Here is a 14,838-nt window from a genome sequence, read left to right as displayed (position 1 = left end):
CTTTATTTTAAAAAATAAAAATAAGACACATACTATGATCTCATTCTTATCTGCCTATTCATATGTCTGTTTTTCTATCTCTGTGTATGCATGTTAAGATGTCTAGAAGAATATTCTATCCAAATGTGGACATGGATATTTGTATGGATAGATGCATTTTGGGTTGTTGTTTTTTTTCCTAAACTTTTCTGAAATATTTAGATTATCTAAAGATAAGCAGGTATAATTTTTAAAAGCAACCATGATGTCATTACTCTTATAAAAAAGAAGAATCAGGGCCGGGCACGGTGGCTCATGCCTGTAATCCCAGCACTTTGGGAAGCCGAGGCGGATGGATCACCTGAGGTCAGGAGTTCGAGACCAGCCTGGCCAGCCTGGTAAAACCCCATCTCTACTAAAAATACAAAAATTAGCTGGACGTGGTGGTGGGCGCCTGTAATCCCAGCTACTCGGGAGGCTGAGGCAGGAGGATCACTTGAACCCAGGAGGCGGAGGCTGCAGTGAGCCAAGACTGGGCCATTGCACTCCAGCCTGGGTGACAGAGCAAGACCCCATCTCAAAAAAAAAAAAGAAAAAAAAAAAAAAAGAAGAAGAATCAGTGGAAGTATCATCCACTGGGAGGAATAATGAACATGGAGGCCAAAAAATCTGAAGGTCAGTATGATGCTGGGCAAGTCAGTCACTGTGAAACTCCTCTGAGCAACAGTTTCCCTATAGATAAATGAGAAAAGATGAAAGTTGAATTAAATGAGCTTAACAGTTTCTTTCAATACTAGCATTTTATTAATTTAAGTGGTTAATTCCTATGTAAATTATTAAGAAAGAGTTTTAAAAATAAGTTTACCATGTTATCAATTATTTCAGGTATAAGTAGACTTAATGAATAATGCTCTCTTCCTTTGTTATGAGCTTTTATAGTTTGATCACATTACAAACTATATAGTACACCATATCCTTGACATTCTCAAAATATTGATAGGCAACTGTCTCTACATCAATAGTTAAAGGGATGAAGTAATGGGAATACAAGTACAGAAAGTCCTTCTGGTAACACTACACACTGTTTCAAGCATGAGGGGGAAGTGCTAACTGTTGGTAATTAAGAGGAGAAGGAAAAGAGGGAAAAAAATGCATAACCCAAAGTTTTCCTTCTCCATCTGAACATGTGTTAAAAATAAAATACTGAAAAAAACCGTTCAAATCATTAAGAGAATCTGGATTTGTACTTAAGCTCACAAGAAAAAGACAAAACAACTATAATAAGCATTTATACAGGTGTTTCTTAATTCTAAGTGGTTTCAATATTGAGTTCCTGTGCGTGTGTGTGTGTGTGTGTATGTGTGTGTGTGTGTATGTGTGTTTTACCTTCAGAAACCACTGAAGCCAATCTATCAACTGGTTGTTTCTTATGTCAGGTTAATCTGCTGAACCAAACAGCTGCTAGCATTTTAATCTTCTTTTAAATAAAAATTGAAGTTTATATACCTCAACAACGGAGCAGTATTTCTCCCCATAAATTCTAATTCAGTGTCTCTGAATGTAATCTTCAAATCTGCCTTTACATTGTTGAATTATATTTACACAAATTCATCCTATTAAGAATGGCATTTACCATGCTGAGATGCTAATGTGATTTGGCCAACATAAGAGTTGATACCAACTATGTCTCTTAAATGTTGCAGGTGCTGTGTAACATTTAAATATTGTCACATTGAGAGTTTAAACAAATACTGAAATGTTGCTATTATTTAAAAAGAACTTACCTTAGCAATTATTATGGACTGAACTGGGTAGCAAACAGTTGCTCCTAAAGTGGCCAGTCCCAGAGGATAAGTAATTTTCTTAAACTTGGAACCTATAAAATGCAAATAAATTATTAAACTCCAAATATATACCACCAGAGACTTGATGTTCTTATACTGTAATGCTTTCTTTGCTCCCCTGGTAAGCCATCACCCTCTGTTAAATTACTTTTTAGGTAATTACACCAATCAAGATGGAAGCTAAAATGCCCTTAAGGATCTCAAGCCAATAACCCCTTAGCTGTCATGTCCAATTTAACAAAAGTATTCTCAATCTAATATTCACAATTACCTACACAAAAGGAATTGATGATTTTCTTCTGCTTGAAAGCTAGGTATTTTTCATGTCCTACGAAACCCAAATTTATAACCACAATTTTGCAAGTATCTAATAAAGCATGATAATATAGAGAATTAATTAACTACTGTGTTTGTGACACCATGTAAAAGTGAAATGGACTCTCTCTTACATGTCCTTTTTTGATTAGGTATTTGGAAAGGTGAATGACTCAACTAAATCATCAGCTAAGGACTTTAACAGGTACATAACTCCTTCATGTCACTGACTTAGAATACTGAATAATAATTGCAAGTAACCTGACATAAGTAATGCATATCAATAAGTGCCTTAACTATGCATCATTTAAGAGTTATTTTCGTATCTTTTTTTGATAACAAAATCCTTTCAAAATATCTTTCAAATAGAATCTCCCTAGGAACTTCAATATATAAAATCTATAAACTTGATGCTGCTCTGACTAACTTGGGGGTGGGAAGCTCTGTATCAAACCCTGGCTGTGTGGCTTTTCCTTTATCCCGATAGCACCACTAAAGACTTCCATGAAACTAAGGGTTCTACAGAATAGTTTGAAATCCACCACTTTAAGCTATAGCTTAGTTCCAACAGATTGTTGGTTCAAAATAATATGTATGTTTAACGCTTGTCACAGAGTATCTTATACTGTATATATGATCCAGGTAACTGGATGATGGGTTTTTTAATTGGGATAAGTACTTTTATGATCTGAAGCAGCTTATACAATCCCTAATCTAAAAAGGGAACAGCCTATCTGGTATATTATACAAATGAAAATGAATGTTTGCAGGTGAATTTGCAGTTTAGGGGAGGGAAAAACAAGAGGTCTGTCTCGGTCTGGTTTAACTATTATTAAGGAAGCCTTCTAAAGTCATGTCTATAATGGACTGAGGTCGGGGGTGGTGGGTGGCCAGACTGATTCAAACTAGTTTAGCTTTTCTTTAGAGTCAGACTTCTGTGGTATGCAGAAAGAGGGTTTAAGTATATTAAAATGTCCTAAGTTGCTCCTTTACTCTAGTCCTGCTTGCTATTATTCCATTATCTACAGTTAAATGTCTTATTTTATAATCCTAGTATCTCTTGAAGTAAGTTCCCCTGACTTAACCAAATTCCCCTAATTGTGCTGCTCCTAAATATAGTAGGTGGCAGTTTTTCCTTATGTGTCATTTTAAAGATTAAAAAGACTTATAGTCATCCTCTCTTTACCTGGTAAGAAAGGCCAGTCTGCAAGAACAAACTACTCTGATATTTGCTATTCTCCCCTATTTTTAAATAAAATGCATCCTGACAAGCAAATACTGAGGGATTTCATCACCAAGACACCTGCATTGTGCACTAAACATGGAAAGGAAAAACCATTACCAGCCACTACAAAAACACACCAAAGTACACAGACCAATGACACTATGAAGCAACTACATTAACAAGTCTGCAAATTAACTAGCCAGCATCATTATGATAGGATCAAATTCACACATAACAATATTAACCTTAAATGAAAATGGACTAAATGCCCCAATTAAAGACACAGGATGGTAAGCTGGACAAAAAGACAAGACCCATCGGTGTGCTGTATTCAAGAGACACATCTCATGTGCAAAGACACACATAGGCTCAAAATAAAGGGATGGAGGAAAATTTACCAAGCAAATGGAAAGCAGAAAAAAACAGAGGTTGCAATCCTAGTGTCTGACAAAATAGACTTTAAACCAACAGATGTCAAAAAACACAAAGAAGGTCATTACATAATGGTAAAGGGTTCAATTCAACAAGAAGAGCTAACCATCCTAAATATATATGTACCCAATACAGGAGCACCCAGATTCATAAAGCAAGTACTAAAGACCTACCAAGAGACACAGACCTCTACATAATGATAGAGGGAGACTTTAATACCCCACTGTCAATATCAGGAAGATCATCGAGACAGAAAATTACCAATGATACTCGGACTTGAACTCAGCTCTAGATCAAGTGGACCTGATAGATATCTACAGAACTCTCCACCCCTCCAAAAAAAACCAGAATATACATTTTTCTCAGTGCCATGTGGCACTTACTCTAAAATTGATCACATAATTGGAAGTAAAACACTCCTCAGCAAATGTAAAAAAACTGAAATCATAATAGTCTCTCAGACCACAGCACAATCAAATTAGAACTAAAGATTAAGAAACTCACTCAAAACTGCACGACTTCATGGAAATTGTACAAGCTGTTCTTGAATGACTTCTGGGTAAATAATGAAATTAAGGCAGAGATCAAGATGTTCTTTGAAACTAATGAGAACAAAGAGACAACATGCCAGAATCTCTGCGACACAGCTAAAGTGGCGTTAAGAGGGAAATTTATACCACTAAATGCCCACATCAAAAATCTAGAAAGATCTCAAATTGACATCCTAACATGACAACTAAAATAACTAGAGAACCAAGAGCCAACAAACCACAGACCTAGCAGAAGACAAGAAATAACCAAGCTTCAGAGCTGAAGGTGACAAAGGCACAAAAATCCCCTCAAAAAAAAAAAAAAAAAAAAAAAAATCCAGGAGCTGTTTTTTTAAGAAAAAAAAAAAAAAAGACAAAAAACAACAACAATAATAAAAATAGACTGCTAGCTACACTAATGAAGAAAAAAAGGGAGAAGATTCAAATAAACACAATCTGAAATGATAAGGAAGATACCACCACTGATCCCATAGAAATACAAAACACCAGAGAATACTATAAACACCTCTATGCGAATATACTATAAAGTCTAAAAATGAATAAATTTCTGGACACATACACTCTCCCAAGACTGAACCAGGAAGAAGTTGAATCCCTGAATAGGCCAGAAAAATGTTCTGAAATTGAGGCAGTAATGAATAGCCTACTATCCAAAAAAAGCTCAGGACCAGATGGATTTACAGCTGAATTCTACCAGAGGTAGAAAGAGGAGCTGGTACCATTTCTTCTGAAACTATTCCAAACAACTGAAAAGGAGGGACTCCTCCCTAACTCATTGTATGAGGCCAGCATCATCCTGATACCAAAACCTGGCAGAGATACAACAACAAAAAAAAAAGAAAAGAAAAGAAAACTTCAGGCCAATATTCCTGATGAACATCAATGCAAAAATCCTCAATAAAATACTGGCAAACCAAATCCAGAAGCACATCAAAAAGCTTATCCACCATGATCAAGTTGGCTTCATCCCTGGGATGCAAGGTTGGTTCAACATACACAAAATCAATAGATGTAATTCATCATGTAAAAAGAACTAAAGACAAAAACCACATGATTATCTGAATAGACGCAGAAAAAGCCTTTGATAAAATTCAACATCTCTTCATGTCAAAAACTCTCAATAAACTAGGTATTGAACGAACATGTCTCAAAATAATAAGAGTCATTTATGACAAACCCACAGCCAATATCATAATGAATGGGCAAAGGCTGGAAGCATTCCCCTTGAAAACTGGCACAAGACAAGGATGCCCTCTCTCACCACTCTTATTCAACATAGTATTGGAAGTTCTTGCCAGGGCAATCAGGCAAGATAAAAAAAAAAAAGCGTATTGAAATAGCAGGAGAGGAAGTCAAATTGTCTTTGTTTGCAGATGATATGATCCCTATATCTAGAAAACCCCCTCAACTCAGCCCAAAAGCTTCTTAAGCTGATAAGCAATTTCAGCTAAGCCTCAAGATACAAAAATCAATGTGCAAAATTTCCTAGCATATCTATACACAACAACAGGCAAGGAGAGAGCCAAATCATAAATGAACTCCCATTCACAATTGCCACAAAAGAATAAAATACCTAGGAATACAGCTAACGGGAAGTGACGGACCTCTTCAAGGAGAACTACAAACCATTGCTCGAGGAAATCAGAGAAGACACAAACAAATGGAAAAACTTTCCATGCTCATGGATAGGAAGAAACAATATCGTGAAAATGGCTACACTGCCCAAAGGAATTTAAAGATTCAATGCTATTCCCATTCAGTTATCATTGACATTCTTCACAGAATTAGAAAAAACTATTTTAAAATTCACATGGAACCAAAAAAGAGCTCATATAGCCAGGACAACCCTAAGCAAAAAAGAACAAAGTTGGAGCCATCATGCTACCTGACTTCAAACTATACCACAAGGCTACAGTAGCCAAAACAGCAAGGTATTGGTACAAAAATGGGCACACAGACCAAGGGAACAGAATAGAGAACTAAAACCGCACATCTACAACCATCTGATCTTTGACAAACCTGACAAAAACAAGCAATGGGGAAAGGATTCACTATTTAATAAATGGTGCTGGGAAAACTGGCTAGCCATATGCAGGAAAACTGAAATTGGATCCCTTCCTTACACCTTATACAAAAAGTAACTCATGATGGATTAAAGATTTAAATGTAAAACCCAAAACTATAAAAACCTTAGAAGAAAATATAGGCAATACCATTCAGACATAGGCATGGGCAAAAATTTTATGATGAAATAACCAAAAGCAATCACAACAAAAGCAAAAATTGACAGATCTAATTAAAGAGCTTCTGCACAGCAAAAGAAACCATCATCAGAATGAACAGACAACCTACAGAATGGGAGAAAATTTTTGCAATCTATCCATCTGACAAAGGTCTAATATCCAGAATCTACAAGGAACTTAAGCAAATTTATAAGAAAAAAAACTAAGAACCCCATTTAAAAATAGGCAAAGGACTTGGCCGGGCGCGGTGGCTCACGCTTGTAATCCCAGCACTTTGGGAGGCCGAGGCGGGCGAATCACGAGGTCAGGAGATCGAGACCACGGTGAAACCCCGTCTCTACTAAAAAATAAAAAAAATTAGCCGGGCGTGGTGGCGGGCGCCTGTAGTCCCAGCTACTCGGAGAGGCTGAGGCAGGAGAATGGCGTGAACCCGGGAGGCGGAGCTTGCAGTGAGCCGAGATTGCGCCACTGAACTCCAGCCTGGGTGACAGAGCGAGACTCTGTCTCAAAAAAAAAAAAAAAAAAAAAAAAAAAAAAAAAAAAAAAAAAAAAAAAAAAAATAGGCAAAGGACATGAACAAACACTTCTCAAAAGAAGACATACATGTGGCCAATAAACATGAAAAAAAGCTCAACATCATTGATCATCAGAGAAATGCAAATCAAAACCACAATGAGATAATCTCTCACACTAGTCAGAATGGCTATTACTAAAGTCATAAAATAACAGATGTTGGTGAAGTTGTGGAGAGAAACGAACACTTTTACACTGTTGGTGGGGATGTAAATTAGTTCAACCATTGTGGAAGATGATGTGGTGATTCCTCAAAGATTTAGAACTGGAAATACCATTTGACCCAGCAATCCCATTACTGGGTATATACCCAAAGGAACATAAATCATTCTATTATAAAGATACATGCATGCATATGTTCATTGCAGCACTATTCACAATAGCAAAGACATGAAATCAACCCAAATGTCCATCAATGATAGACTGGATAAAGAAAATGTGGTACATATACACCATGGAATGCTATGTAGCCATAAAAAGGAATGAGATCATGTCCTTTGCAGGGACATGGATGAAGATGGAAAGCCATTATCCTCAGCAAACCAACACAGGAACAGAACACCAAACACTGCACGTTCTCACTTGTAAGTGGGAGCTGAACAATGAGAAGACATGGATACAGGGAGGGGAACAACACACAGTGAGGCCTGTCGTGGGAGGGTGGTGGGGGGAGAACATCAGGAAAAATAGCTGATACATGCTGGGCTTATACCTAGGTGATGAGTTGATAGGTGCACAAAACCATCATGGCACACATTTACCTACGTAACAAATCTAAACATGCTGTACATGTACCCTGGAACTTAAAATTTAAAAAAAAAAAAGGTAAAATGTCTCCTGAGATTCATTATATTTATGCCACTACCTACTAATAGGTTGAGCTCTCCAATTTGAAAAACACTGGCTTAGATTATTCTAGTTCTGACATTTGAAAACACAGTGAATGACCTAAGGAACATTTTCTCTTACAAGAATGGTATAAGTTTCTTACTGAGAAACTGAGTAATATGTTTTGTACAATTTCCTTCAAAATTTAATTCTTTGAGTCTTATTGTTTTATATGGTGATCTTGGTTTGTAATTATTTCTTACTGAATAATTTATAATACCTATTCAATTAGAAACTGCTTACCTATTATAATAAGGAATAGGATATAGGGAAGCATTAATATTAGCTATAGGGAGATATATATATATATATATATATATATATATATATATATATATATGACTCACCCATTCAGATGAGATATATATCTCACCCATTCAGATGAGATATATGTATCTCATCCATTCAGATGAGATATATGTATCTCATCCATTCAGATGAGATATATATATATACAATAAGAATATTCTAGCGTCCTCTCATATATATATTTATATATGTTATATATATATATATAGACATATTATATGAGTTAGGATGTTAGAATGTTCTTATAATTGCACAGCAGTTTTGTACCTAATTATGCCTTGATTTGAGGCTTTTAGGACTATAGCTGGAAAAACAAACTACAAAGTACCTGACATCAGATTCCAGACTGGCTCAGAGCTGTGCCTTCCAATATAAGTAATTTAGTTTGGGGACAATGTCTAGCAACTGGAATGTGGACAAAGGATGGATGAAAGGTGACCAAAATGGCTAGTGACTAGAGAACTACACCAGCTTAGTAAAGGCTTGGAGAAATGAAAAACCTGTATACAAATTTTCATAGTAGCTATATTCCTAATCACCAAAAGCTGGAAACAACCCAAATGTCCAACAGGTAAGTGATAAAGTAAACCGTGGCACATCCATATGAAGGAATACTACTTAGTAACAAAAAGGAACAAGCTATTGACACATGCAACAATCTTGATAATCTGAGTGAAAGAAGCCAGTCTATGTATGATTCCATTTAGATGGCATTCTCAAAAAGACAGAGCTATAGTGACAGACGACAGATCAGTGTTTCTGGGAGTTAGAAGTGGGAAGAAGATCTGACTGCAGACAGACAGCATGAGGTACTTTTTGGGAATGATATAACTGTTCTGTATCCTGGTTGTGGTGATGGTTACATGACTCTATGTATATATCAAAACTGATAGAATTGTATGAATTTACTGTGTGATAATTTTAAAATATTTATTTTTTTGAGACGGAGTTTCGCTCTTGTTGCCCAGGCTGGAGTGTAATGGCATGATCTTGGCTCATCACAACCTCTGCCTCCCGGGTCCAAGTGATTCTCCTGCCTCAGCCTCCTGAGTAGCTGGGATTACAGGCATGTGCCACCACGCCCGGCTAATTTTGTATTTTTAGTAGAGATGGGGTTTCTCCATGTTGGTCAGGCTGGTCTCCAACTCCCGAACTCAGGTGATCCACCCACCTTGGCCTCCCAAAGTGCTGGGATTACAGGCGTGAGCCACCACGCCCAGCCAAAAATTTCTTTAAATACATAGCTGTTTCTATTAAAATTATAATTTGTCATTTTGTTTTCTAGGTAACTTTTTTTTAAGACCTTAAGAGTCACTAACTACCGAAAAAATTTCTTGAGAGTTTTAACTTAATGTAAAAATACATACTAATCACTCAAACTACTTTTCTCAGTCATGACCCCCATATTCTGGCAGCTACTTTAAAGATTTGAGACAGAGATATTGATATATGAGATAAAATGTGATTTTCTCTTGTTCTCATCCTGACCAATGTTGTTGGGACTGACATGGTATCTCATTCTAGTTTTCATCTGCATTTCCATAATGACTAATGATGTTGAACAACCTTTGGAATAGCTATAGTTTTGAAAACACAAAGTCCTTATCAAAGTAAGCATGCTGTAATACAGAATCTAAAAATCTTTACAGTAGCCTATCCAGATAATATTCAATAAACCATATGAGGTTTTCTCATGACAGCAAAATTCAGAAACTAATATCATGGCATTAAGAGAGAATATATTTTTAAAAACCCTACCTCTTCTCGCTGAAACCAAGCCCGCCAATCCTGAAACTGTAATAACTCCCATTTTCGGAAGAAAATCTCGAGGAGGATTCTTCAGATAGACATAAGCATCTCAAGAAATCAGTTAAAAATTAACATAAATAACTGAATTCTACTGGACATTCTATACAGTTATAATGCAGGAAGGTTAAAGAGATTTGCTAAGACAATAATGAGGTTTAAACATTCTTCAAAAAAGCTGTATATAATGACGATATGAGTAGCAAGCTAAAAAACTAGATATATTTACTTGTTACAAAATAAAATTTTCCTTCCGTAGCTGATTTAATATTTCTTTTCTTAATGATACTGATGGTTATTACTATAAGGAAATGTAATGCTAGAGGGCACATCTTAATATGGGTTACCATAAGGTAAATTTCTGACTGTGTACGTATTATATCTCTATAATGAACTTCTGCCCTTATCTGTTCAAACACTGGTAGCCTCCAGTAAGAAATGAAATAAATACCTTATTAAGGAGTTTTGAATAATAGTTTAAGGATATACACAGCTACTAGACCTTGCTTGCCACTACTCCCTAATAACCTCAGGACAGCCACTGCTGTTGGTTAAAGTCAATCATCAGTGAGCCTGGACAAAAAGTAGATGAAGAGTAGTTCTTGGCTTTCTATATGTTGAATTTGTTTCTGGTTCCAAAAGTACACTTTTCTATCATAGTTAATTATTTAATGGCAATCACATATTTAATCCTACTCCTCATGACTGATGAGGAATATAATTTTGAATTTATTCCTAATACATTAAATAATGACAATTCAAATACAGTTCATCAACTTCATGGAAACATTCAACATTTTAGCTCATCTTTCTATCTCCTATACATATTTATTATGACAACTGGCATAAGCTAAGAATATTACAAAGGTATATCTGTTGCCAAACACCATTAACAAGCTAAAGAGAAAAGTATAATTGCTTTTCAACCATTAGCTTAAATATTCCAGGGTTAGTGATTGCTATAACATTTCCTAGCAATTGACAGCAAAATTCAATGTATTTTAACAGCAAGTAGCACTTAAACTAATTAGCAACAATGGAGACATGTTTTTAATTTATGCTTTATGATATATAATATAGACTTTGTAGTTAAAACAGACCTCAGTTTGTATCCTGGCACTACCACTTACAGTTATGTAACCTCGATAACCTACTTAACCTTTCTAAACCTCAGTTGCCCTCATCTGTAAAATGGGAATAATTATAATACCAATACTAACATAATAGTGACAAAAATTATGTAAAACGCTAAGTACACCTTAGCCAATAATAACTGCTGAATAATGAATATTACTGCTTTGCTATTAATCAATAATCAACAAATAATCAATAAATTAATCAATAAATTGCTATAGAGAGTACCTTCTGAGTTGGTAAATGCATGATAATGGGTAACATACCAAGTTTATTTTTCTCACATTTAAACAATGCAATTTAAAAACACAATAAAACATTTCTAATTATTTACCCACCTACCTTTTCCAAATTGTACTGTATCCATTATCTCATTTTTCACAAAGACATAAACACCCTAAGCAAAAAAAAGGGGGGGAAGACATCTGCATTTTTGAAGCTGTTGATAATGAGATAAAATTGCCTGCATCTCTGAGATTATATTAAAAGGTTGACTTAACATTATGCCCAAATCTAAATCCAGCTTTCCTATGTATTCACTACCAGAATACTCATTTAACTTAGCTTGTTTTCATTTCCTGCTTTTCATTCTATTTAATATGGATAACACTTATACCATTTTTCTCATATAAATGGATAATGTGTCTATGAAATAATCAGAGCAGAAATGATACTGAAAAAAAAAAAAGATTTATCATCTTATTTTATAATGACCCAGAAAAATAAATGGAATTTAAATAAAGAAGAAGGGAGGTATATTTCAGTTTAGAAGCAACATCTGATTAATAAAGATGCAATAGCAAAAACATAATGATTTGTGGAGGGAAAAAAAGAGCAAAAAGCCTAAAGCAAAGGGCTTCATCTTCCTCCCTTTTCTTAGTGTGCATTAGAATGAGAAAAAAAATCTAAATTACCTCAGGACAGAAATCATCCTACATAGACCAGTGTTTATCCTGTTTTTAAATAGGAACATAAATTCCCTAGAAATCAAAACTATGTTAATACATCAGAGGAATTAAAGTTTTAAAGCAAATCTTTAACTTTACCTGTTTCTAACTGATTTATTTTAGTGCAAAAGAGTGTTAAAGATATTTATTGAGTGCTAGGTATTATCTCACTTAGATAAGAAAAAAAAAGGAAGTCACAAAATTATTTACTCGTGGTCATATTGTACTCTGTCGATGGAACCAGAAAACACAATCCTTCTCTGAACTAGCTGCTATGAAACCTTGGGATAAAAACAAGAACAAAACAGACTTTCAAAGCAGAGAAAACAGAGATTATTATATTGGACAGGGAAGAAATAAGTTTTTGTTATAGAGATAGCTTGGTTTTGTAATTTTGTCTTACATATTTTAATAGTTATCAGAGAGATGCAGAGGTTCATCTTGGTTTAAAATTGTACAAATCAGCATAAATGCTAACTGCTATTGAACTACTTTTCTGTAGGGTCTGTCTTGAGAATATTTCACCTTCAAAGTTAAAATACCTATTGACCAGTCGATTGGGAATCATTTAACCATTAAGGAAGAAAATTAGTCATCTTTCAAAAAAAATTTTTCTTAGCTCTGCTAAGGAATTCATTTTTACCACTTGGGGTCAGTGCTACCCAAATTTCAAAACACTAAGCTAGCAGGAGTAGAAATTGAATTTGCTCTACATGATTCAAGGTTTAATGTGGAACGAATTTGAGTCAGACATAATTTTTAAAGAATATTACATTTTTAGTGGAAAATTAGGAAAAAAAGTTGTTTACATTTAGGACAAAATGCATTGGAAATTGCCTTTCTTCAACCTATTTGTTTGAGCATATTAATGGAATAAAACATTCTTTTGAGTCTTAAATTGGATGATAGTTACAATAGCAATTTAAAGACCTCTCAGGAACATTTTATCTCACTGAAGAAAAATTTCAGAACTTTATGGAAAATTACATCTCAGGAGGCTTAAGTCTGAATCATCTAGCTATTGGCACATAGTCATAGGGGCATGATTCAGACCATAATTGGTTAAGGTATTTCCCTCTTAGATCAAACTATTAATAGTGTGTAGTACAACCAGTACCATAAGAATTGTATGACAAACACAAGTTTTCAAAAATAACATCGTGTATTTATCAGATATTTGAAATATTATCTGGAATTATCAGAGTTCACTGATTTGGTATTTCACCTAAGCACAAATTATTTTTCATAAGCTCATTAGATTTCTTTTTAAAGATAATGGATAGAAACTAAAAAAGAACAATGGTTCACCACCAGGCTATATTTGAGGAAAAGTCACATGTTTACTAGGTCAGAATGATGAAAACGCTGGTGCCAACATTAAGATACTGACACTGGAGATGCTGACGCTAACACAATGATGTTTATGTGATGATAATGAAACATTAGTGTTGTATCAGCTTACTCTACCACTCTGCTGATAGATATCACTGATTGAAGGCTAAGCATTAAAGTCACGTGTATTCTACTTTGCCCAATAGCTTACTGTAGTTAGAATGGTCTTATGAGCTAACCCCAACAAGTAAATAACACTTTGCTTAGCCAAAGAAGAAAATATTCAGAAATAATCTCAGAACTTCACATAAAAAGTGAGTGATACTGTGTACATGCTAGGTGATATAAATCCTTGCTGAACTACTTTAATCTATGCAGTAGTGGTAGAGTAGGTTCAATATAGCCACAAATTATTTGCTGCTACTTCTACTGAGATTTGGCATCTAATTCCCTTCCCTTTAAAACTTGAGCTGGCCTTAGTGACTTAACAATAGAATGCTGTAGAAGTGACTTTCTTGGACATCTGATGGTAGGAAAAAGCCTGGCAAATTCTGCCTAGGGCCACTTGTAACATTGTCTTTAGGAGCCCTGAATTACCCATGTAAGTTATATCTGAACTATTTGAAATCACCATGCTTGAGAGGCCACGTGTAAGTGTTCTAGTCAATAATCCCAGCTGAACCCAGGCATCCAGCCATCCTTAACAAGGTGCCAGAGATGCAAATAAAGCTGTCTTGGACTGTCTAGATCAGCTCATTTGCCAGATGAACACCACTGGGCCACCTCTGTCAATGCCACATGCAACAGACAAATCACCTGTCTGAACTCAGATCAAATTCATGACTTACAAAATCATAAGATATAATATAATGGTTGTGGTTTTAAGCCATTAAGTTTTGGCTTAGTTTTCTACACACCAATAGGTAACTGGAACAATTAATCAGAAATCTCTGATATTAAACCACTATCAGAATTGACTTACCTTGCACCAGCCAATATAACAACCAGTTGCAGTGCGGATGGAAGCAAAGCCCATTTGTAAATGACCAGGCTGCTCTTCAACATATTTAGACTGGAGCGGTGGTGCAGTATATATGGGGAGCTACAGGCAAAAAATGTTCATGTCAAAAACATAAAATAGCTGGACTGTCCATAACAGCGGTATGGCAGAACAGGAATCCTCATCAGCCTTCTTCCTAAAAACAACTAAAAATGCTGATAAAACACTTTTTAAAAACCATCTTAAATAGAGGAATGATG

General features: G+C 35.3%; 1 protein-coding gene across 2 annotated transcripts in view; it reads right to left on the bottom strand.

Annotated features, from left to right (window-relative positions):
* The window catches only part of APOOL (apolipoprotein O like), an 86,173-nt gene that overhangs the window by 23,678 nt on the left and 47,657 nt on the right, over positions 1-14,838 (bottom strand). For both annotated transcript variants that reach the window (XM_055267314.2, XM_055267315.1), the window contains 4 exons: positions 14,561-14,680; positions 11,642-11,696; positions 10,118-10,216; positions 1,764-1,855 (listed from right to left, as the gene is read on the bottom strand). In XM_055267314.2, coding sequence (XP_055123289.1) covers positions 1,764-1,855; positions 10,118-10,216; positions 11,642-11,696; positions 14,561-14,680 — 366 coding nt within the window. The remainder of the gene's footprint in view (positions 1-1,763; positions 1,856-10,117; positions 10,217-11,641; positions 11,697-14,560; positions 14,681-14,838) is intronic.

This window comes from Symphalangus syndactylus, chromosome X (assembly GCF_028878055.3).
Source record: "Symphalangus syndactylus isolate Jambi chromosome X, NHGRI_mSymSyn1-v2.1_pri, whole genome shotgun sequence".
NCBI classification, from domain to species: Eukaryota; Metazoa; Chordata; class Mammalia; order Primates; family Hylobatidae; genus Symphalangus; species Symphalangus syndactylus.
The sequence above is the reverse complement of the archived record's forward strand: the minus strand, read 5'-3'. Positions and strand labels throughout refer to the sequence as shown.